The sequence below is a fragment of the Rattus norvegicus genome, chromosome 18 (assembly GCF_021556685.1).
Source record: "Rattus norvegicus strain SHRSP/BbbUtx chromosome 18, alternate assembly SHRSP_T2T, whole genome shotgun sequence".
Taxonomy (NCBI): domain Eukaryota; kingdom Metazoa; phylum Chordata; class Mammalia; order Rodentia; family Muridae; genus Rattus; species Rattus norvegicus.
In genome coordinates this window covers 58,691,416-58,717,465 of record NC_141551.1, presented here as the reverse complement: position 1 = coordinate 58,717,465, position 26,050 = coordinate 58,691,416, and the positions used below count along the sequence as shown (strand labels likewise).

General features: G+C 42.2%; 1 protein-coding gene across 16 annotated transcripts in view; it reads left to right on the top strand.

Annotated features, from left to right (window-relative positions):
• The window catches only part of Piezo2 (piezo-type mechanosensitive ion channel component 2), a 372,639-nt gene that overhangs the window by 181,257 nt on the left and 165,332 nt on the right, over window positions 1–26,050 (top strand). For all 16 annotated transcript variants that reach the window (XR_015642301.1, XR_015642300.1, XM_087592762.1 and 13 more), the window contains 1 exon segment: window positions 22,497–22,539. Coding sequence is in view for 14 of the 16 variants with exons in the window: in XM_087592762.1 (XP_087448888.1) it covers window positions 22,497–22,539 (43 nt within the window). In the remaining 2 variants the exon portion in view is untranslated.

The window sequence follows — 26,050 nt, the reverse complement described above, 5'->3', positions numbered from 1 at the left end:
ACTATGAGACTATAATCAGTCTTCAACCCCGTCAGAAATCTGAGAATGACCAAATATCTATACACATAGGAAGCCTAACACGGCTTCCAGGAGTTCTGGAATTTTAAAGAAAATTTCGACACATGCTTTCTTTCCATAACCCCCTACTAGTGATGGAAATGGGTAGGTGAGCATTGCTGACAGGCACCCGGAAATGATGATACCAACAGGTTCAGTACACTTGTCTTGGCATCCTTGAAGCACTAATGTGAGGACCCGGTGATGTTGCATAATTGCATTGCTCGATTGCTAACGCTCCAGTCTACTGGGGGAGAAGACACTAGAGTTTTTCTTGACAGGTTCATGCCAGGACTCTGTCACGTGCTTACTAGTCTGCACATCTTGAGTAGCAAACACAAATGCCAAACACTCATTTAAGCATTTATTTGAATGGATTAAAAACCTCTGTGTTTACAACAAAGCTAGGTAAAGTGTTCCTTAAAAATGTGGTGTTTTCCTAGGGAATATTGGAGCTCCTCCTGGAATTTTGTGTTTCTGAGACAGACAACTGGCTGGTCTTAATGAAAATCAGAGAACACACATGGACTTCAGACTGCCTTTGCCCAAGCTACTAGAATTAATTAGAGACTCTTGTATGTATACATTTCTCATTACCTATGAATCACTTTCGGGGAATGTAGCTGAAATTCCCTTTGCAATCCCCTCATGGGTTTCAGCTAATCTCTTAGAAAAAAAATGCATATACAGCCATGAGCTAAGCAGGGGTTCAGATTAAAATTTTCATATTACATAAAATGAAGGTCATCAAAGCACCCAGTTTCTGCCATCTTCTCTTGCAAGGGTATGAAACGGATATAATCTCATCTTAGGGCATGAATCTCTCTTGCCCCATTGTCTCTTCTCATGCTTTAAAAACTTGCTTTATGGAAAATCTTTATTGTTCAGAGTAAACTCTTTTTTAACATCACCAACAATTCTGTATGTAATCATGGAGACTCAAAATTGCCACTTTTAGAATATTTGTTCATCATAGATAAAGCCTAAATAATTACTTTTTAAAGTATTCTTTTGAATTGTTCAAAGCTAATTACAACTCAGAGCTAAAAATATAAAATCTGGATCAACTTCCTAAAGAGACCTCTCAAGGAGACTGATTTATGAGTCCTTCCTTCCTCTGTCTGGCCCTGGATGTTGGCAGAAGTCAGTGCCTAAAATAGGTGTTTGGTTGTGGCCAGACCATGAATTCTATTAATATCTAATAGATGTCTAGTGTACTCGCTTCTTCATGCTTTATACCTCTGCAGAGTTTTACAAAGCATTCTTCCCACTATCATTTCAGTTGGGCTGAGAACCCCTGAAAAGGAAAATGCTCTAGTGGAGCTGTTATAGTGACAGAGGTCCGGGCTTGCGGTCACACTCACAGCTAGTCTGAGTGCTGCGTTACTCCGATTTGACCACATGTCCTCTGATCTCACATTTGGCCCTCATTCTGTTAGTCCACGGCTGCTTTACTTCCTATTTGGGGGAGTTAAGTAGCTTAACTCATTATAAAATGGGGCCTTTACATGCAGTTTCCAGGGCCCACTTACTTATTAGATAGAAATGACCTGCATTAGAAAGCATGACCTGCATTTGTGAGACCTATTCTATAGAACTTCCTGTGAAAAGCCTTTAAAAAACAAATCCTTCTGCCTTCTCTCCGTGTTGCTTTACTGTGTGCTGCATTAAAGGAATTCTTAAAGGTTAATTTTCATGTGATTTTTTTTTTTACATACCACGATCCAGGCAACACCTTTGAGAGGGAGGAGTATCACTCAGCAACATGTCCAGGAGTTGGCCAAAATCCAACTGCATCCTCCCTATGCAAAACCCCAACTAATGTGAATGGCTAAACACAGGGAATAATATCAGCATGGCTAACAAGCTGCCCTGGGAGTACATCTCTGTACTGAGTGGTTTTGTGGATCAACTTGACACAAGCTGGAGTTACCACAGAGAAAGGAGCCTCCCTTGAGGAAATGCCTTTAGGAGATTCAGCTGCAAGGCATCTTTCTCAATTAGTGATCAAGGGGGGAGGACCCAGCCCATTGTGTGTGGTGCTGTCCCTGGGCTAATAGTCCAGAAAGCAAACTGAGCATGCAAGGGGAAAGCAAGCCAGTAAGCAGCATCCCTCCATGGCCTCTGCATCAGCTCCTGCCCCCAGGTTCCTGTCTGTGTGAGTTCCAGTCCTGACTTCCTTTGGTGACGAACAGCAATGTGGAAGTGTAAGCTGAGTAAACCCTTTCCTCCCCAACTTGCTTCTTGGTCATGATGCTTGTGCAGGAATAGAAACCTGACTAAGACAATCAAAAGACTTAGGCCCCAAACCAGAGGGGAATTTCTCAGGCCTCCCCATGCTTGTAGTAGGCACTAACCATGGGAGTTTCCCTCCAATTCATCTTCATGGGACCCTGGCTCCACTGGGGTGTTCCAAGGAGCAGTGTTTAACTGTGTGCTATCTCCTGGCCATTACATGTCATTTTTCTAATAAACAGTTTATTCTTCATCAACTAAATACTCATCTCTCTTTGTGATAGTGAGCTGGACCGTGTGCTCTGGTTGTCTCTGTGGATAAAACAGCACACCCTAAAATTAAGTCGTAATGGATTTTAGGACCTGAGCATACGTCTGGGCTAGAAAGGGAGAAAACAGTAGAATCCCGGTGTGGTGACTGCACGTTTGTGATCCAAGTACAGAGGAGGCTGTGAGGTAGGAGCATTGTTAGTTTAAGGCCAGCTGAGTAGGCTACATAGCAAGTGCCAGGACAGCCTGGGCTGCATAGAAAGACTTTGTCTCAGCAAACATAACCAAAATATTTGAAGAAAGATAAACAAGGCTGGAAAGCAGGCTAATGGTGGACTCATGGGGAAGGAGAAGTTGGAGGAGGTGTCCTTGTAGTTTCTGGCTAGAGCAGCTGCAGGAAGGGGTGCTTGCTGTCTCTGTCGGCCATTCTGTCTTCCATGTGGAGCCCAGGAAAACATGGTTTGTTTTTCTTATCTCTAAAACGGTGCATTTCATTAGTTTTGCTTTTGGTCATTTGCCCTGTAATGGTGACATCTGGTTCTTTTCTTCCTTCCGTCAGGCATAAGAATTCCAGCCCCAGGCATTCTAGTTTGAGCAAAAACTTTTGCAACTTACCTCTGTGCTGTCAGCTTTCTCTGGCCAGGAGAAGTTAGCAGAATGAAGACATCCTGGTAGGGAAGATTTGCCAATGACCTGCTTTCTCTGAAGAGCTTGCTACTGTTAGCTTGCTTGTGACCCATCCCCTGCAAGAGGTGTTCTAAGACTTCCTTTCATCCCCACCCCCTCAAGTTAACCTTTGAGGAATATACTGGAAAGTAATCTCACTGAGTCCATTCTCCTGGACACACTGCTAAGCAAGCTTCTGGAAGCTCCATGAGGGGTTATGAGTCGTAAAGTTTGCTTTGATTGAAAAAAATAAAAAGGCCAATGTTGCTGCTGCAGTTTCTGAGATCTCCAGACCAGCTCTGACAAGGCAAAAGCAGTGTTTTAAGTTCTAGAAAGCCGCTGGGATAACAGAATCAGCCTTGTAGGCTGAGTTACTGCAGCAGATCAGCTCCTGGCCATGAAGAGTGGAACTGTGGGCCTTCTGCAGTGACTTCTAGGGTTGTTTCCAGAGATCCCAACCAATGACGGCACACAGAGGGGAGAGTGGTCAACTTAACAGTGTTAAGTGGATTGCTTCCCATTATTACTGCTGCCAAAGCTTTCTTCATGTATCACAGGAAAACGAGTCGTGAGGAGTCCAAGTTTCATTCAAATCCATTTGTGCTGAGCCTGCATGTGGGTCCTGGTCACCCTTGCTGCTGGGAGTGTTCAGCTGCCCAGGACATGTTTGACCACCTGTGGGAGGGGCACAGCTTGGTTACCATGGGCTCTTTATTTTTTTCCTTTAAAATTTATTTATTTATTTATTATTTTAATTATTCACTTTTCGTCCTGCTCCCTGCCCCCTTCTGGTCACCCCCTCCCTCAATTCTTTGTCCACCCCCCTCCTCTTCTCCATGAGCAGTTGGGGTCCCCCTGGGTATACCTCGTCCCTGGCTTGTCTTACTTTTAACTGCAGCAGAATTAAGAGGCCTAGCTCTGGACCAATGATTCCTCTTGCCCTTTTGCCTAACCAGGAAGGCTGGATTTGTCATGGTTCCAATTCAGGCACTTCCTTTTATGTGTGCCGAAAACGTTTTCTTTAGAACAAGTCAAAGATTAAAATGTTTGATTTGAGGTTCAAAGATGCTTGTACATCATCTCATCCATCTCCACACATCCACTGACAGGATCCCCAACAAGTGAATCTTTCCTCAAATCCTCACAAAGTCTTCATCTGATTCTGTTAGGCAGCTCTTTTGAAGGGAGCAGGTCTGCTTCTTGCCATTTCTAAGTCTCCTTAGGCTGCCCCTGCATGGCCACCAGAAGACCCCTCCACACAGCAGCAGACCTCTTTGAGCAGCAACACTAAGGTCTCCAAGAGCAGTGCCCGCTTCTGCCATCTTCATTCATAACAAGAAACAAAAACATTTTCGTGCTAGAAAAGGAATGTGCTCCACGAGCTTGTAGGTATGTCAAGACACATCTTTGAGAGAACCCAGGGCATGCTGTTCCCCTGGTGAAAAACCAGCAAAAGTACACCAACTATCAACTTCAGATGCAGGAAAATTACACTCCAATAGTAATTATTTATTATTTATTTATTTATTATTTACTTACCAGACATAGGTAAGGACCCAAACACAGACAGTTTGACCAGAGCAGTAAGGTCCAGTAGTGGTTAGTCTAGAGACACATATTCTGCCTTGAAATCCTGGCTCTCATCTTTAACACTATGGGACACTGGCCAAGTGAGTCAAGAATCTTTGGCCTCAGTTCCAAAATCTGTAGAATGGATAGAGTAACACTCCCTCTCTTACAGACAGGAAATAAAGAAAAAATGCATAAAAATTTGATTAGCGCCTGACACAGTATTATACGACCACATTTATGATTGTTATTTACTTTGTGGGTCTGGAAATTAAACCTGAGGCCCCCACACATGGTAGTCAAGTACTTTCAAGGCAGAATGTAATATGAAATTACAAAGAAAATTTCTGTTCAGTAACATTACAACAAAAGGTACTAGTGGGGAATGAAATGTTTTAGCCTACAAGATAAGTAAACAGGTAAAGCTAACTATATTTTGACAACTTCCAGCCTTGTAGCCCTATTCCCTGACTGTAGTTTCCCCCGGCACCCCATTCTGACCTTTGTTCATGAGTTCTAATGAGAAATGGCTGGGCACGCTGCCTCTGGCGTCTCACTGTGGACTCCCCTTCCTAGAATGTCTTTGCCCACCTATCTCTTGTGCATACAAACCCTTCCTGGTTCTCACCAACATAGGCTACTTCTTTTGCTTTCTTGAACTTGCTGCAATCCTTAGGGAACTGCTTGTCTCTTCAGTATCTCTTCTATGCTGGGAGGTACCCACCTCCCAAAGGGCAGAGCCAGGCATAGTTTGCTCATCGTGAGCCTACATACATGCTTAGCATGGCCACTTGCTTCAGACAGAGTTACAAACAGGAGAATGTATTAATGGATTTATCATGATATGTGGAGATTCTCCAAAGACAATGTAACGTATAGAGTCTGTTGAGTCTTGTGGAATTGTTTTCGTGGTCAGAGATCATAAAACACCTCAAAATGACAAAAGTTCAAGTCATTGGATGAGCGCAGCTTTCAAAGATACCTATTAAAAGCTATTCATCCAACCACACATACTCTATGCCTTGAATTAGAGGGTCATGGCTAAGGACACATAGTAGGACTACAACAATCAGGACTATTTCCATCCTCAAGGAAGAAATGAGGGAGCGAGTATGGGAGGAAGGAAGGAAAGGAACAATGGAAATAGCCTAAGTGTTCACTCAGAGGAAGTAGCAAATTCAATTAAGGTACATTCATGCATCCTTGAAAGATGTTAAAACACTGTACCTCTTAGGAAGACGTGCTCCTGGCACAGACTTAGCACCTGAAGCTAAGACAGGTCTGTTATGTACAGGTCATGTGAATTTTTTTGTTCCTCCCTCTCCATCCCTTCTTACACACACACACACACACACACACACACAGCAAACAGGAAGAAAAACAACAAAAACGTTGCACTGAGGGTGGTTAAATTTTATATGAAAGGATTAATAGTTACCTAAATGAATGTCCGTCACTTGTATAACAGAAAAAACAAACTTTGAAAATAGGAACTTGCAGAGCCCATTACAATTATAGACACTTCCAAGTTCAGATAGCTAGTTGACATACAAGTAGAGACGAGAGTACAACAGTTACTGCTGGGAGACCACCCATACCTCATATAGAGAGGAGGACAGTTGTCATTGGTGGCTATGCACCCCTGCAGCAGAGATGAGGATACTTACCATCGGTGGCCATCTTGGATCCTCATGGCTTACGGGCACCGTGAGCTTTAGGGAAATACGTATCAAGATTCTGGTTTTATCATTACAGCTTAGTACCGAGATTATGTCATGGTTTTAAGGAGTTTATTTATTTTTATTTATTTATTTCAGACTAAAAGGCCTGAGAAACATCTAAAACATCGTTGAACTACTTGCCACGAGACCCAAGACACATTGCCCATTGAATCAGAATTTTTAAAACTAATTTTTAATAGCTCCCTAGAGCAGTAATTCTCCCCTTACCCAATTTCGTTTTTTATGTTTTCACTCAACAATGATCCAAAAATACCAAGTGGAAAATGGTACAGGAAGAATTAATATGTAAGTTTCAAACTATGAAGCTTTCTGGGAGGTGTGAAGAAATTTCATACCGCCATGCCTTTGTTCCTCAAGGCACGAATAATCAATCTCTCTGACTGGTGTCTCCCTGCTATATGAGCTATGCGCTGTATAAGCTAGTCACTTAGCAATTTCCATCTCGGTCATCAGAAGGAATGTCTGCTACTGCAATGCTATATTCAGATAAGCTTTGTTTCCTTGGCAATGGCCCTAAAGCACGAGAACATTGATGCTGACAATTGTGTCACAGGATGTTGTTATGAATGCTGTTATTAATTCTTCCATTTTATTACTATTGTTTTTGATTTGATACTGAGTCTAAATTGGTAAGCTGATCTTTGTCATAGGTATATGCGTACAGAGAGAAACACAGCATATGCAGAGTTATTGTCATCAGATGTTTCTAAAACCCATTGGGGAGGGTCTTGGATGTTTCACTGTGATTGTGTCCTGTAGCTCCACGGTGACAAGAGGACCCTTTGAGTCCCCATGGGCTGAGATAGCACCCCTGACTTCTGTAATTTCAAGATCTCACTTGAGTCAAGCATGTGAATTGGAATACTCCTTCTTTGTATGCTATTGTATCGAGCTCCCTAAAACACAAGGAAGAGTGTGAAGTCTAGGGGTGTTTGCAGAGTTTGCCCAGAGAGAGGGCCATGCTGGAATGGAAAGGGTAAAAAGTTTGTCCCTTGCGAAGGCCTCCTTCCCTGTCCTCCAAAGGCTGTAGGACAGCTCCCTGCCTAAACCTTGACATGGTCCCAGTACAACTTCTGAAGTAGATTAAGTCCATAGCAAGAAATGTTTGTTGTTGTTGTGTTTGTTTGTTTGCTTGCTTGCTTGTTTAAACATTCTAGTGTCATTTGAAGGGGGAAGAAAAAGAATTGCCCCCTGGCTACCATATTTCAGAATTTCACTATTTACTCCAATATTGACAGTAGGCGGTCCCCATACATCCAGCGCTCCATCTTGGCGTCTGTGGACATTTGCTGTTTGCTCACTCTCTCTTTTCCTTGAGTTCTACATGTCGATGGGGTAGTGATCCAACATGTTTGGGCTCATCTGATACACATGGATGTGCTCTGTGCTCTGATTTATACTGCAGCTGCACAGAGCACCGTGTTTACATAAAGACCAATGCGCAGATGCCTTTTCAGCAGCAACTGCAAGATTACAGTTAGCCAAAAGCTTAGTGTGGGGTTGTAAGTCTCTTGGAGTGAGCGCAGAGACAAAGCACCTTTTCTGCTTCTTCCTGCTCATGCATCTGAACTAAACCGTCAGGCACGGAGGAAGGTGAAATCCTGTTAATGTTTTTTTGCACGAATGGGCCAGAGGAATGTTTGGCTTTGAGATAGCATGCCTGGCTCTGAATCCCCTTATGCTGTTTCTCCCCCTCGCAGGCTGGCCCCACGTACTCTGAGTTATAACCCAGAACTACACACGCTGGCCAGGAAAATGGGGAGAAATAACTGCTTCAAAGAAGGGAGTCACAAATCTCCTTAGATCACCAATAAATAAGAGGGACTTTTGGCTAATTCAGTGCTGGATCCAGGAAAAGCTGTTGGGCTTAAAATGGATTTGAAGACTATGCAGAGAGGGGACATACATGACTAAATCATGTATTCTTAGGACATTTATTCATGCACAGCAAACCTTTTCATTGGCTTAATTTAGGGCCTGTGAGTATTGGGGGTTAAAGGCGGGAAGTGAAACTTTGTCCCCTCCTTTCAGAACAGGAGAGAGGGATCGAGTGTGGCTATGCACAGTCACTCCCTATGCACTTTTGGGGAAAAGCATGAACATCAGGAGATTGCTCTGCTCAGAATGGGGTGCTATGCCTCAGTTTCTCTTTTTAGTTGCTGTCTGGCAGACAGGGGTGAGGAGAGCTTATTTTGTTTTGTTTTATGCTCCACTAGACCCCTGAGTTAGAATTCCCCAGTGATCTTCGATTTGAAGTCCTCTGGGTTTTCCCTTTCAGTTCAATTTCCCTCTCCCTGTCTATGATTGGAAAACATGGATACTGGTTTTAAAAACCAAAGAATTAGTCCACGCTCTCCTAATGGACCTTCTCCTATTGGCCTTAGCTCAAGTAGCCATGGATTGCTCCCATGTAACATCAGATTGGAAAGGCAGAGCCAGTAATGTTCCTACTGCTGAATTACATGTTCATGCAGGTGTTAACCTTCCATCAACTAAATGCCTTAATCCCCATTCGTGTTTTTGGGGTTTGGGGAAAGTTCCTCTTTGTGTGCATTTTATGCTCCCAAAAATGCAGTTTTATATCTTCGATGGAACTTGAAGCATACCAATTCTTGAAGCATTTACTCAATACCTCATGTTTGAAAATATTCACTATGTATGGGTAGGCTTCTTAAAGTCGTTTGGAAGCAGGCTTCAGCCTTTCAGTGAGTATTGATTGCTTCTCAGCTGCTTCGGATTTAAATCTCAGGGATCCCGCTGTGTGCCAAGAGATTACTCAGACATTCTTGTGTGTGAATGTAATCTTCTCAATATTTATCAGTTAAAAAGTGTGGTCCTAGAGAAACAGCTTCTCCCTTGCAAGCTATGTTATATCAGCACTGCTCCAGTGACCTGAGAGGGTGGGTAGCCTCCACATCTTTGGCTTCTCCACAGGTAGCTACTTCCCTAAAAGACTGCTGTCCAGTTGTTGCCCTCTCTAGCCCACTTCAGGTTCCTGTGCCGGAATCAGAGTCCCGCATGGATGTTTTTGGGGCTAACAATGTAAGGAAACAAAGGAAAAGCATCCAGGAAGTGTGGAGCCTGCCTCTTTTGCCTGTGTGTGTGACCCCATGACCAGGCAATGTTCCCCCTTCCTTCTGACTCTTATGTGAAAAATAGCAAAATATAAATGCTGGCTTCCCTTTCACACAAACAGATTAGAAGAGGATTATATGTTGAGGAGTGAAGTCTCTTCTCCTGTCCTGCTGTTTTCCCCTTTTTCCTCCCTTTTTTAATTGGGACAGGAGGTCAGTCTTTGAATTCCTGGGCTCAGTTGTTCCTCGTACTTCTGCTTCTCCGGTGACCTAAGTAAACCACTACAACCATGGGGAATAGATGTGCTTACCCATTGTTTTGTGTCGTCTCCATGTTTTGTGCTGCAAAACCTCCAGGATAGCGGTTCACATCCTGTGGGCCACAGCCCCCTTGGCAAACCTCTATGCCCCCCAAATGTTTACATTATAATTGACAACAGTAGCAACATTACAGTTATGAAGAGAATGACCCAAGTCTTCTTTCAACAACTCCTGCTTTCAGTTTGTCCTTATTTGAATTGTTCCCATTCATCACAGTGGAGGACCAAAAGGAATGATGCACAACGTAGCACACAGTGCAGTCTGGTTCCTAAGGCTCATAGATGGCTACATTTTTCTGCCCATATTTTGTCTATACTTCACTTGCTGGGACCGGGTTTCCAGCCTTCTACTTGAGGCTATTTCTACTGGTTGACTGGGCATATGTCCTGCAGTTACAGTTATGAGAAATAAGTCCCACAGTGTGTTTTTTTTCCTCATTACTGTGACAGAACACTGTGACAGAGAACAATTTTGGGGAGAAAGAGTGTGTTTTAGCCCACAGTTCCAGGTTCACTGTGGCAGCAAAGTCAAGGCAAAATAGCTAGCCACACTCACAACGAAGAGAGGGGTCGAATACGCACATGCTTGCTACTGTTCAGCTCCTGGACACTCTAGACCCCAAACACCAAGAATGATGTCATCCACATTTGGTGGTGGTAGGGGGAATCTCACTTCAACTAATATAATCAAGATGACTCTCCACAGACATGTCCCAAAGCCAACCTGATGTAGACAATTCCTCTCTAAGATTCTCTTGTCAAGTTGACAGTCAAGAGCAACTGTTAAACTATTATTGGTTCACCACAAGTAACAAACAAACCCAATGGGAAAGGATTGGTGCTTAGGATTTAGGGGTATCTGTGTTGTCAGGACTCTGACTATAGGTGAGCCTAGGTTGTAAGTGTGGATTCCCAGAACCGAATTGTGAAGACCTCAAGTACCTGCCAGACTCTGACACTTTCAGCTTCAGAGAAGCCAGCCAGCAGGTGCTCCCAGCCCTGAAAGGTGACTGGTCTCTGTTCCTGACTCAGACAGGCAAGTAAGCTGATCCACAGAGGGAAGCTGGCTAGGAAAGACGTCTGATGGTTGAAAGGCAGAGATGCATACCTCAGAGAAGCCACCAAGCCAACCTGGGCCGTGAGTATGGCTAGGATGTCAAACAAAGGTCATTTCAGATTATCACCCCCCCATCCTCACACAAGGGGAGAGAGAGAGAGAGAGAGAGAGAGAGAGAGAGAGAGAGAGAGAGAGAAATATTTACTAACATATAGGAATTTTCTTTTATATAAACTATTGCTTATCTTCATTTCTCCATTATTGATCTCTTTTATGTGTATACCTATGTGTGTACGTATATGCATGTATGTATGTAATATGTGTGTAGATATATAGCCTGATTATTGCAATGACCTTTTCCCTAGTAAACTGTGCTTCCATGGATACAATATTGTTAACTGTGGCCATCCTCTTAACCAGTCTCTCACCATCCCCACTTCTCTCTCCTCTGTCCCCCTGTCTTGGTACCATGCTCCTCCTGCCCTCTGTTTCTATGACCTCCACTTGTAGAGATCCCACATATGAGTGAAATTACAGGAGTGTGTCTTCCTGTGCCTTGACATATTTCACTTCATAATGATCACCACTTTATTCACAACAAATGACATCACATTTTTTGTGGCTCCTTAGTGTTTCATTGTGCAAGCACACCACCTTTTCCGTATAGATCATTGGACACCTCTGTTGGTTCAGCACAGCATCACTGTTCACAGTTGTCCTTGACTTTTCATTCAGTAATGAATGAAAATACCCTTGCTCCTAAGAGCAAGGGTATTTAATGTTAATTTAGAATTAAACACAGAGAAATAGGCAGTTCTCCCAGGACTAAAACAGTCTTTTAATCACATTGTTTTAAAGTGTGATATTCAACAAGATGAGTTTTATTATATACAATTAATATGTCGATTGACTATTATCAATTACATTAAAATTGAAGAACTGTAAAGCACCTGATGCCTCTGCCTGAAAAGTCAGCCCTGTGGTGCTCTGTCTGCACTTGACTCATCTCTGGAGAAAGTAAAAATTTAAGTTGCTATTGGCAAGTCAAAATTATGCTTATGATGTTTTTGTTTTCATGACATCGAGGGTGTCAGTGTCTCCTGTTCTTGCCCCATTTGTTTTTGTAAGTGAACACATGCGACATGTGCTACCTTCAACTTGGAATTTTTGTCTCATATAAACAAAGACAACTGTCATACTATGAGGGTTGCCAGAAGGAATGTTAAGGAAGACAGCCTCACGTGTCACTCAAAACCTAAGAACCGTCCACTGAAACTCAGAGCTCCACAAGAGTGTGCAAATAAGAGAAAGGGAAATAGTTATATTTTATCGTCTTCTCTCAAGAGGATGGAAGCGTGCAGATATGATTCTTCTCTAAGACATTGGCCAACCTTAACCCTGCTCATTGCCCCAGTGTTTCCTCCATTGGCACACACAGAAAACTGGCAGAGCAGAACTGCTTCTAGTTTCTGCAGAATGACATGAAGGGCGGCCTCATAAACACCATACATGTGATGTGCTAAAATATAAAGAAATGGTGGCAAAGCTTTTCTTTCTTCATTTTAAATGAGTCTTGATAAATGGCATTGCTTAAGAGTGGTGTGTGGTGTGTGTAATGTGTGTGTGTGTGTGTGTGTGTGTGTGTGTGTGTGTGAGTGTATGTCATGTGTATGGTGTGTGTTGTTCTGTTAGAATGTAGGGTTAAGAGAGGAAATTGGGCTCTAGCTATCTTGACCAATTATTGTCCTAATAATAATTGGATCACCGATAATATTACAGTGTTATTCACTTAAAGGTCTAGCTGAGAGCTGAAGTGATCAAGAGCATTTGATGTTCTTCCAGAACCATAAGAGTTCAGTTTCCAGCACCCGTATGACAGCGTGCAACTGTCTGTAACTCCAGTTTCAGGAGATCTGGCCCCCTCGTCTATTCCCCATAGGCACCAGGGGCATACGCAGTGCACTTACATTCATGCAGGCAAAGCATTCATATAAAATAAAAATTAACAAGTCTTTAAAAATATACTAGCTGAGGGGTCTGGAGAATTGCTCAGCTGTTAAAAGTGCCTGCTGTTTTTGCACAGGGCTTACATTTGGTTCCTAGGACCCACACTGAATAGCTCACAATAACCTGTAACTTCAGCTCCAGGGTATTTGACACTCTTTTCTGGCTTTCTTGGGTTTCAGAACACACATAGCATTCACTCACACAAGTAACACATATACACATAAATAAAAATAAAGATTAAAAAAACAATCCTAGCCAAGAATCTTGTATTTGTGGCTTTTTCACAGTAGCCTACATTGTGTGAGAGATGACATGAACATTTTCATTGTAGTTGTGCCAAGATATTATAGTTGTATTGATTTCCTTCTGGAGATGCACCACCAACCCATGGACTTGTAGCGTGTGTCTAAATATGATAGCTGACTCATAGCAAGGTGTGGCATACTGATACCAAGCCAAAGCCACAAGAGCTAAATCTTCGTCATCTGCCCTGCCAGAATTTCAAGTACTTACTTCATTAATGACTTTAGTGCTTACTGGAACTAACACACAATCTATCAACTTCATGTCTATAGTTGACTCGGGACATATGCATCCACAAGTAGCAAAGGGTGCAATAAAAACTAAATCACTAATGCCCTCCAAAAAGCTTCAAATTGAGGCCTAAAATATAAGCTCATGTGAAGTAAATATTAATTCTTAAGATGTTGTGTCATACAAAATCAATACTGCAAGGCTCCTGATGTTTGTCATAAAGACTTCTCCACAAGGGCTCTCCCTGGATCCAGCCTTTCCTCTGATAGGCTTGACTAGGTCAAGGTCGCTCACTAGTTGCCAGCCCACATTCCGGAAAGAAAGGACATCAGCAAAGAACAGTCAGGGAAAGGTTATAATTTCCACTCTCTGGTGATTTTCAACTACTGCGTTCATTGCCCATTTGTTTTTATTTTATCTCAGTTTTATCACATACCATCTCATGGAGTTCACATAAGCACAGCAGAGTCTCATGCAGGAACCTTAGAATCCCATGTCTGCTTGAGAACTCAGACACCATATGGTAGGTGTGGTAAAAGCCCGAGGTCAGTTTTCTGAGCATGTGTAATACTTGAGAGACTTATCAAACCCCCATGCACCTGGCTCTGAAAGAAGTGGAATTACAGTTACTGGAAATGTCTTCTGAAGTTAACTTTGATTAGAAACAGGCAGAAGACAAATCTACAAATGGATATCAGAAGGTTTTTCCTAAGGTAGATTTTAGAGTGTACCATGGGGCCTTGCAGAAGCAGCCCAGCCCTAAGAAATGCGTAGGACGTGTCTGTACCATCTAAAATATGACTTACTTTTGCCTAACGTTGGTTCTCTATATAGCGTGGTTCTCTGCAAGGGTAACCAGCATGTAGATTATGCATAACAATATTCATTCAAATATGTAATCCCTGCATTTACAGAATTATAATGTAATAGACATTACTACAACCATCTTTCTGGTTTCCTCTATCTAAGGCATACTCCTCTGCTTATGATGAGTCTGACCTCTCTACTGATGAGAAATTGAGATTTCCCTTCACCTCTGGGTCTGCAACCTCTGCTCAGCCTCCCGCATTCCTTTTGATTAGGGAAGGCACTCACACTCCCATCATCCCTTCTCATAGTTCAGTGGTTCCCACCAACTCCCGCATGGTCTATCGCCCCTTGACACCTCTGTTGAACCTGACCTTAAAAATAGAACTCTGTTCTTCTTTCCTCCTCTCGACTTTGCACCACTCTCAAAACTATTCTTGCACACTTGTGATCCCCATCATTGCACTGAAATGGTTTTCATTTCATTTGGGAGCGTAGGGGATGGATCCCAGAGAGCCAGGCTTTCTACCAGTATGAGCTCTGCCAGAGCATCAGTTCCTGGTCTCTGCTCTGAGTCACTGGTTTATCCCCAGAGACATCAGCATCTCTCCCTAAACTCAACTACTCATCCATGAAAGCCTTCTCCCTTCACATTCTTGTGCCTCCCTTTTAAAATCTGAGGTTCCCCCACCTCTGGACTTGCTTTCTAAATATTGTGGATTTTCTCCAGATTCTATTTTTAACCATCTTTGTGATAAAAGAAATGTAAATATTCTGGCTGAAGTAGATGCGTAAAGAATAAAACGTCATAGGAACGTCATGGGCTTGAGGTTGTGACAACATGTCAAGTACAATTTTCCTAATCACATAAGGACTGTATGCCTCAGTTTCTCATTGCTCTGTGTCCACACAAACCTGAAAGTTAATGCACTGGCCACTGCTTTTAAGTTATCGTAAAACTCTTGTATTTGCTGCTTGCTTAGGTTGTTTCCATTGTTCATATTGGGAAGTTTCCAGGAATTGTCAGCCCATAATCATTCCTATAACTTCTTTATTCGGCCAGACTGCTGTTTCTCCAAAGATACAATCCCGTGAGGGTCCTCCCTGCCCATCAATTCCCAAACATACTCTCCCCCTCTTGCCTAATTATGTACGGGTGGGCATATGATTGGATGGGGAAAGGCAGTGAAGAATGGAGGTCAGGGGAAGAAAGGGTGATGATGATGTTGATGTGAAACACATGTGGCTTCCTCAAACAAAGCATCTATGTGCACAGGGTAGTTGGATCAACTCCTTATAATAAAGTCGGTGTTTCTAAATTAGAGAAAGACAGTGGGGAAAAGGAAGAAGTATATTTGAACCTTCTTTAAGGGCAGTGCGTTTATTTGGTTTCTATGGGAGACATACAGAGAATATTAGAATATGAGCAGCATAGATCAGTGAGATCAATGTGCTGGTAAATGTTCTATGATTCTTGAAAAATGATTCACAACTACCCTACACATACATACACACATACACACACACACACAGACACACACAGACACACACACAGACACACAGACACAGACACAGACACACACAGACACACAGACACAGACACACACAGACACACTCACACGGAGATACACAGACACACACAAAGACACATACACACACACAGACACACCCACACAGACACATACACAGACACACACACAGACACGCACACACACAGACACAGACACACACAGAGACACACACATACACACACAGACATACACACAGACACACAGACACACACACACAGACACAGACACACACACACACAGACACACACACACACACAGCAGACAGAGAAAGGGAGGGAGGGTGGGGGAGGGAGGGAGAGAGGGAGAGAGAGAGAGAGAATTTTCCATATGTCTATAACTACTACAATGGGACACATTTCAAACTGCTAGTCCAATTTCTATTTTAAACCAGAAGTCAAAGATTACTTGCAATCCATTATTTAATGAGGGGATTTGTATCTCATTGCAGAATACTTAGATTGTCACTATTGGTCAAATGAAAGAAAAATCGACTTCTCTCTTACAATTTCGTATTCTATTCATGGTTCATCGTGGCTTTCTTTTTAAACTAGGTTTGAGAATCTTTTCCTTTCAAGAGTAAAAGAAAAGTGATGTAAACGAAGCCTCTGGCAGAGACTCTATGTGAACCATTTCCTGGTACTTGAGAGCTTTCTCACTAAATGCTCTGCCAGGTGGCGTGTCTGTCTGCCTGAAAGCGCCTATGATATATGAAAATACTCGTGTTTTATAGGAATATGCTGGCAAAACCCAGTGCCTTGTGCATTATTGCTCCTTTTCTCTAGTTATTTCAAAAGAGCAGAGACAGGCTTAAGTTCAACTCACTTCAGTGTCTGAGACACACTTGGTATAAAACCATTCAACTAGAAGAAAGAAAGGTTTTGCTGGACACTTTTATTACTGGTGTTGTTACATCCTGAAACTACAAGGAAAACTGGATTATTTTTTTCTATAGTTTGAGTAAGAAATTGGTTGAAAGAATGGCAGATGAGAAGAATCACTGAAGAGACAGGGTGATGAGGGGAGGCAAGGATGGAGAATCTTGATTTTCTGACAGTGACAAGTAAAAAAATAATAATAACATTGTGTGGAAATCTTCTGATCATCGTATCAAAGAGCAAGACCTGTGAGTGACTTGTCTGAGGAAACAGAGACAAGCAGAAACAGAGTGGCCATTGGATGGCTCATGCCTTTTTTCAAATAAAGTTCTACAGCTTCAAACCGATCCTGCAGAAAAACCAGAAACAAAGGAGAGAGAGAGAGAGAGAGAGAGAGAGAGAGAGAGAGAGAGAGAGAGAGAGAGAGAGAATGTTCACTCTGGCTCCAGCTTGTATAGACCACATGTCCATATTTGACCTTTTTTTTTTTTTTGGTTCTTTTTTTTGGAGCTGGGGACCGAACCCAGGGCCTTGCACTTCCTAGGCAAGCGCTCTGCCACTGAGCCAAATCCCCAGCCCCCATATTTGACCTTTTATTGACATGTATTTATATGGTCGAAACTCTTAGTATTTAACGAAATCAAGGAAACTCACAGGCTTGATGACATGTAGCTGCAACTTGGCCACTTGTACGCGTCTAATATTAGTGTTCCTATCCAGAGAGCAAAGTAGGATGAAAGATTGAATCCCATACTACAGGCAGATTGAATGGAGAGAGGGATTGAAAGGGGCAATGCAGAAAGAGCCATTGCTACAACTGAAAGCCACCGACTAGGGATATAAAGAACAAAAGAACAGTTCCTATCTCTGAAGACTGGGAAGTCCAATGGCATGGCATGACGCAGCCTCTACTGAGAGCCTTGGCTGCATCATGGCATGATGGAGCCCCTCACATTGTGAGGGAGAATGAGGTACCAGACGAGATAGGTTTTTCACTAGCTACTAAGGCCATTAAGGGGACTCCATCAAGTGCATTCTGGAACAAGCACTCAGGCTGTCAAGTAAGACAAGACCTGAATACAGTGCCTGACACTTGACAATGTAGGGTGAAGTTGACATTAACCTGAGCCTCTGTTTTCTCACCTAAAGGTGGGATAGAAATATAATACTGATTTCATTGGGTGTTTAGGAAATTTACTTAGCTAATATAAGACAAGTCTACCATACAGCTAATGATGAAGGCACTTTTAAGAACTCTAGCCATTTCAAAGAATATTTCAAATCACAGGTTAACAACCAATTAAAGGCTCAATAAACTGACTCTTAACTACATCCTACTATATACGCACAGATTAGGGCTTTGCACAGCCATCATCAAAGAAGTTTCCTCCTGCAGCAGATGGGAACAAATACAGAGACCCACAGCCAAACAATATGCAGAGGATAAGTGGCCTAACAGCACTTAGTCCTAAATGGGATGTCTCCATCAAATCCCTCTCCTTAGGGTTCAAGGACCTCTGTGGAAGAGAGGGTGGAAAGATTGCAAGAGTCAGTGGGGAGAGAGGACCCTAAGGAAACAAGGCCTTCTAAACACAACAGGACTGACAGACATATGAAGTCATGAACTCACAGAGACTGTGGTAGCATGCCCCAGACCTGCGCTGGTCTATGCCAGATGGGATTCCCTAGTGCTGAGAGGAGAAGTGGACACAAGTTCCCATCCCTAACCTGGAAGTTATCTCCAACTGACAACTACTTGCAAAGGGAAGATTAAATTTCCAATGTCATTTCACTGGAGATTTGGAGAGGGGAGCCCCAGGCCCAGCAGTAGGTGGCCAAAACTGGGAAGTTTTTCTTTTCTTTCTCTCACAAGACTTTGTCTGGGTTTTTTGTTTTGTTGTTTGTCTGTTTGTTTTGTTTTGTTTTAAACCTTACAGGTACTTGTAATTTTTGTGGTATTTCTTTGTATGCAAATGTGCGTGCCACACAGCATTTGTGTGTGTTCCTTGGGCTGCTCCTTTGCCTCCCCTCCATTTGTTTATTCTGTCCAATTCTAGTTTATTTGTTTTTATTGTATTGTTGTTATTGTTTTTGATGCTTGTTATATGTGGAAGAAAGGAAGGAAAGAAAGGAAGGAAGGAAGGAAGGAAGGGAGAGAGGGAAGGAGGGAGGGAAAAAGGAAAGAAAGAAAGGAAAAAAGAAAGAAAGAGGAAAGGAAAGGGAAGGGAAGGGAAGGGAAGGGAAGGGAAGGGAAGGGAAGGGAAGGGAAGGGAAGGGAAGGGAAGAGAGGAGAGAGAGGCTATGGATTTGTGTGGATGGAGAGGATCTGGAAGGAGTTGGGGATGGGAACTTAATCAAAATATACTGCATGAAAATAATCCATTTTGATAACAATAAACTCTTACTAATAAGAGGATGGTAAGAAGGATAAGCAGGGAAAAGTGAGTGCACTAAGCCTGCTGACAGGAGTTTGGTCCCTGGCATGCACATGTTGGAAGGAGGAAGCCAACTCCACAGATTGCCCACTGACCTTCACACTTGGACTGTGGTGTGCACATACTCCTCCACAGAAACACAAAGAAATCAATGTAATTTTTAAAAAGCTAATAATTAGACAGAGCTATGGGATGAGAATCAAGAGGTCAAACATTCTTAGCCTGAAAGGAACAGTTGCTAACATGTTCTTTGGGGAGACAGCATGACTTTTCTCTGGGAGCTATCTCCCAAGAGTCAATGCTAAGATGTCTTAGAGGTGTTATGGAGTCTCATCGCCTAGGGAATACTCAGGCTAGTTACAGGAACTTCCTTCTCAAGTCAATGGCAATAGACAGAGCTTGACCCATCCACGCTCTACCATCTTCAACTCTAGATTACAATTCTGTTAACTATGATGTTGTTGCACTAATGGGCACTCTTAAAACGTGAAGAATCATAATTCATGATTTCTAATTACACCATCCAAGATTGGGAAAAAAACCACTCTGATGTGAATTCATCTCTTTCTGTATGTTAACAATTTCTGTGGTTTGCCTTCATCCAGAAAATAGGGCCTGTTTTAGACTTCCATAGGATATAGCGACTCTCTTTACCCATGGGGACTTGTCCTAAGACTCCCAGTGAATGCTAAGACAAGAATAGCAAACAGCCCTATGACTTCTATGTTTTCTCTTATATGCACACTTATGATAACCTGTTACTTCTACACAAGACTCAATAAGGTTAGTGACAATAACAGCTCATAAAATAGAATAATTATGGCAATCTACTGTAATGAAAGTCATTTAAAACTTGTAAGCCGTTTATTTCTGGAATTTTCCATTTAATATTTTAGACCACAGAGGACTGTGGGTTCCTGGTACTGTACCATGGAAAACCACAGGTGAGGGACCCCTGTAAATCTCATTTGAAAAGTGTTCAATCGAGGAAGTTGGCCATGTGCTTTTGTTTTCTCTGCTGTTTTTGACATGTGGGGCTGCCTTGGCGAAGGGGAGTAATATCAGTTTACCACTGTAGACCATGGCTAATGGCTTTAAAAGAATTCTTCAGCAACTGCATAATGAGCTGCCAAAAATATCCTCTGGGCCAAAGGATCTGGGTATGTCTGTTTCATTTATTGAGAAATTCTTGTTTTATCACGACTAAGTGCTCACCGAGGACATAAAAATCCAAACCTCTAATGTAGTTGGGGCTTAAGAACAGAAACCATATTTTAATGTATCTAGACCCATTGCTAGCACATGTGGATGGTGAGCGAGTACCAACAGCAAAGGTGGAGGAGCCAGTGATGTGAAGGACATGGAGATATTACAGAACTGACAGAAGGCCTTCTACTGTCTCCATGATGCATGGACCAGTGACTTAACCACGTTTATTCCAAACTGTACCAGACAGCTTGAGCCAAAGACCATAACCTTATCTCACCTGTTTGATTAAGTTTACGTCTTCTGAAAATTGCTCAGGGCCTCTTTTTTTACTGAAAGCTATAGGTTCCACATTATTTGCATTTTAACTTTACCTTCACAATAAATTCAATCAATTAGGACAGAAGTATTTTCTTAGAATTAAAAGAAGAAGGAAAAAAAAGCCAGTGAGTACATTGAGAAGATATGGAAAAAGAGAAATAGAGAGAAATGATAGTATTTTGGTTTTCATTGGAAGCAGAAGTTGGGAAGAATAGAATCACCTCTCACCATCACCTTGCTGTTACCAACCCTCAGTGCACTCCTGACTATCAGTGTCAGCCTCAGACAGGAGTCATCATTCCTACAATGTAGTCCAGGCGATTGCCAGCTGGAGCACATGACTTTTACTAAGGGGCATCTATTCTTCACCATTGTCTAATGGGTAGGACTTCTGGAGTAGGCCATCTTCTTTAAAGAATCCCTGAGAAAAGGCTCCTCCATTGTCTTGCATGGCATTCACAGAATGGAACATATTTATATGCAGGCCACTTCTCTGGGCTGGAGGCCAAGAGCAAGTCCTGGCCTGCTTAGGTTTAAGTCCCACTCACAAAGCAAACTGGAATTCAGCAGTGTCCCAGTGATATCATTCTAGAAAATATGTCTGAATTTCACTTAAATCAGTATGTCACTCATACCTGAAACTTACTCTTCCATTGTGTGTTTTTAAAATTAGCTAAAACACTCCACTGTGACCAATTAACATAGACTCAGCCTCTTGGTGAAGCACTGTCTTAATGGTCTCTCAAGACTGATTCAGCCTCTCTTAAGATTAGTCCAGACAAGTCTGGGTTCCTCAGTCCTATGTAATCTCCAGTCCTCCAGGAAACCTACCTGTCCCCTGGCCATGTGTGTGGTGATTTGGAGATAAAGTATCTGAGACAGAGTTCTCAACAAAGTGACAACAATGCCAGCCTAGTTTCCTTGGATTTGTGAACATCTTCTTAGCGGCCTCTAGAGACTCAAGGCTGACTCTCCACTTGTGTTTTCAGAATAAACCATCAGTAAACAACCTGAAGCTACCATTTCAGATGATTAGCTGGCATGCCCACAACTTACCAACTGAGGGCCAGTTGTGGGGACTAAAATAAAAATGTAAAAATACTGTGGATTATCACAAACCCTTAACTTCAGCACAAGCACAATGTCTACTAGAATACTATTTAACCTGAGTTAACACTTTTGTGGGTTTTGTGAATACCATCTCTGGTCCTCATGTTCACACAGCAAATACTTTAAGGACTCAGCCAGCTTCCAGGCCCCCATTTCATTATTTTTAATGAGACTGGGACTCACATTTTCCTCAACTGCAATGTCTGGACTGTGGTTGCTTACAACCTTCAGTCTGACATAATCCTATTTGTCTGATTTTGCTTTTGTAACGTTTGAGGCATCCAGAAAAATTCATCTTGTGGAAGAAGGGCAAGATGGTGGTTACTAGAAGCTGGAGAATCTGGTGGGAGGAGTGGTCAAGTACAAAATTACAATTTTGATAGGAGAGATGAACACTGATGCTAATACACAGTATTCAGTTTAACTGAGCTACAACCAAGAGGGAGGACTTCGCATGTTTACATTAGAAAGGGATGGTGAATGTTTGATATGATGAACTTAATTACTACACACAAAGGCCATCTGCAGACTGGATGTGGCAGAGATGACACTGAGGAGAGAAGTGGGTTCACGGAAGGGTGAAGCAGCAGAGTGACAATGAGTCCATGTCTGTGCTGACGCTGGTCTCCTTACCTTGCAGGCTCAACTTGGGAAAAGACCTTCCGGCAGATCGGCTTCGAAAGGTAAGCAGGGGTTAGCACATGTAGCCACTGCTGTCCCATTTTATTCTTAGTGGGTTTTCCACTGTGAGTCAATAGGCTTGCCCTGGTTGCTGTGACTTTGTGATCTTGGAAATGATGCTACCTTATGTCTCTGAGCCACGCTTTCTTTCTGAAGTTAGTGCTTTAGTTTATAAAATCATTGCCTGGTAATTTTAATACTTCAAAGACAGAGGCAGGAAGATGGGCAGTTAAAGGCCCATCTTAACTATGTGGTAAGTTTGGGGCTATTCGGGATTACATGGAAACTTGTTTCAAAATAACAAAACATGAAAAGGAAATAAAACCCCCACATCTATAAAGAGGAGAAATAAAGAAGAAATTGAACATTGATGTAAGAATGATTCTTGAGCTACAGAACACTCTGAATGATTAGCTCTGTAATTGAAGAGTTCTAGCAGGTAACATTGACCCACTGCTGCCTTTATCCCTTGTTTTAATACAAATACATTTGTATTTATATTAATTATTCACAATTGTTAAAACAGCTACATTTACCAGCTCTAAGATAATACTGAGATCCTGTCACCTGCTACTGAGCATCTATACATGTGCTTCTCCCCAAAACACCAGGAGATGGCTCCCAGTGGCTTCCCGAAGGTGGCTGCAGTATTTGCTCAGTGCAGCTCCTTTGACCCACCTGATCTTGGAACTGAAGGGGGCCAGCCTGCGGCATCCAACATAATCGTTTAATCTGGATATAGCCATTGAATCAGGAAGAAATAATTTTATATTGTTTCAACATCTTTATTTACTAGATCATTCTATTCAAAATTTGATGGATCAAGTCAACAGAGCGCTTAAAACACACAGAGGAAATAATAAAGTGCTTAAAAATCCTTCACATTTTTAAAGACCTCACCCGGCCCACTGTGAATGACAGCATCAGCTTTGTCATTTTTATAAACAGATTCAAAAGATTTGTCTATTTCCCAATACACACTTCTCCTCTCCCAGCACCATTCCAGTTTAGTCTCCTGTAACTTCTTATAGTTAGTTCCTAAGGATAGCAGAGAGGTGAGTGGAAGGATATTAGGGAGGGACAGAGAACCCCACGGAGCAGAAAAGGATGCAGTGTGAGGTCACTGCCACAGCCTTTTCCTTTCGATTCTTCTTTCAAGTTATGAAAAATTTTAGGCACACCCAAAACAAGGAAAATAGCAAAGTAGACAAACTATCTGCCCCACTCAGCTTCAGTAAGACTAGCCATCTTTTTTATGTCTTCTTTGGTCTCTCCCTCCCTTACTCAGTCTCTCCCTCTCTCTTTCTCTCTCCTTCTTTCCCCTTCTCCCCTTAAATATATTAAAGAAGGTCTCTAGCATTGTGTCATTTCTCCTGTGTGTCACCATTCATCTCTGTAGAAGCAAAGGGACACTTCCTTCCAGAATTCTAACACTGTTGCTATCCCTAAGGCTGCAAACATTAGTCTTACGATCACTGAAGGCCCACTCAATATTTCAATATCCTGATCCTGTGAAAAATAGCACTTTTCTTGGTTCAGATAGTTTCTTTATTTAGGTCAGTGTCCCACACCCCTTCCTGGCTCCTTTTCCTCACCCCTGACCTTTGAAGAAACTGGGCCTGTCAATTGTCTTAAAGAGTACAGAACACAAAGTGTTATGGATCATTCTGCAAGGGTGCGTAAATCCTTATTCTACCTACCATGTCCTGTTAGCATCTGGGAATGGTTCCATATCATCTTTCTCTTCTTCTGACAGATCTGTTGAGCGTCATGGTTTGCCACAATGAGCTGTCCCATGTTGGACCAGCTCATGTTCATCTGTTCCTCTAAAAGCCTTGAAGCTCTCCTGAGGAATGGTTCTTTCAACTACATCTAAACTCTAGAGATGCTCCACAGATCTGGGGTATCTTCCATTCTGGGTCCTGCCAGTAGCTGGAGCTAGGAAACATACTTCTTAAGAAAAATAAATGCTAAATTTAGAATATTTCTAATTCAAGTGTAGCCTTTGGAAGGTTTTAACTTTCCTGATTATTGGTTTTCACCTTTTTCACTGTAGATATTGGCTGCTAAACTTGTTTATTTCAAGATAATACTAACAAGATAGTAACAAGTTTTATTTCCAAGATAATGCTAACAAGATATTAATAATCAGACCATGGAAGATGTACTCTCCAGATTTGTGTATCTTAATTTAATGTTGCATTGATATGTATGATTGGAAGACAGTAAACAATTGCTGTTTGAAATTGTTTCCTTCTCGTAAAATGATATATGCAAAATTTTGTTTATAGATTGGTATAACTCCAGTGGCTAAGCTAATCTTTGAATATCTAATTTTTCCAGCCTTTTGACTCTTAAGAGATAGTCTCAGTTTCCTTTCCTGTGATAAAATGCTTCAACATAGGCAATTTTAGACAAAAAGTATTTCATCTATCTTATGGTTCAAGATAGAGTCAAAGCGGCAGGTGCTTGAGCCAGCTGGCCACATCAAATCTACAATTATTAGAGAGGAGAAGGAATGATTGCAGTCAGCTTGCTTTTTCTGTTTTACTCAGGCCATGACTGGAGGCCCAGAGGATCATACTGCCCAATTTTAGCCTGGGTTTTCCCTCCTTAGTTAACCCAATTAAAGAAATTACAGCCACAACCAGAGACAATTCCTCCTAGATGAGTATGGATTCTGTCAAGTTGACAAGCAACACTATCACACACACACACACACACACACACACACACACACACACACACACCCCAAAAGACTATCATGAGTAGCCTTACACACATCTATATTTTGCCAAATATCTTGAGAATAGACTCAATGGTACAACGAGGGAGCAAATCCACACTGAATACTGGTAAGCACACCACATCCCAAATTCCCCCCTGTAAGTCAGCGCCATTGCTCCCATCAGCCATAGACATCCGTTTTCTTAGTGTCTGAGTATGCCGTCACTCGAGATTTTTTTTTCTTCCCGTATGATGAGAAATGGTATCTCACCATTTCCTTTAATACTACTTACCGTGGGCCAGTTATCCATAAAGAACCAGTTGAGATTCTTCAGTGTTTCCCAAGTGAAACCCTTTGTGGGAGAATGTCTCCTGAGGTACTCCCACCTGGTTTGGATTTCATGGTTGAGAATTAGCGTAATTCCTGGCTTACAGCACACCGGCCCCTAACATGAGTGAGTAATGACTGATCCCAGGACAACAGCTACCATGTACCAAACACTTACCAAGTCACTTCTAGTTCATAGATGAGAACTTGGCAACATTTTACTCTACAGGGACATAAAACACACCTCTTAGGGTTTTGCAACCCAAGACAAAAACTCCTGTTGCTGCTTCTTAATGTTGCTGTTGGACCAGGTTGTAGCTAGAGACAGTAGGTTTGGCTACTTTTCAAGAAAACTTTATTTACAAAAACAGGCAGCTGGCAGGATTGGATTGGAGCCCTCGTTTAGTGACTCGCACTGTGGTCGCACAGATAACAAAGATTTAAAGAAACTATGCAGG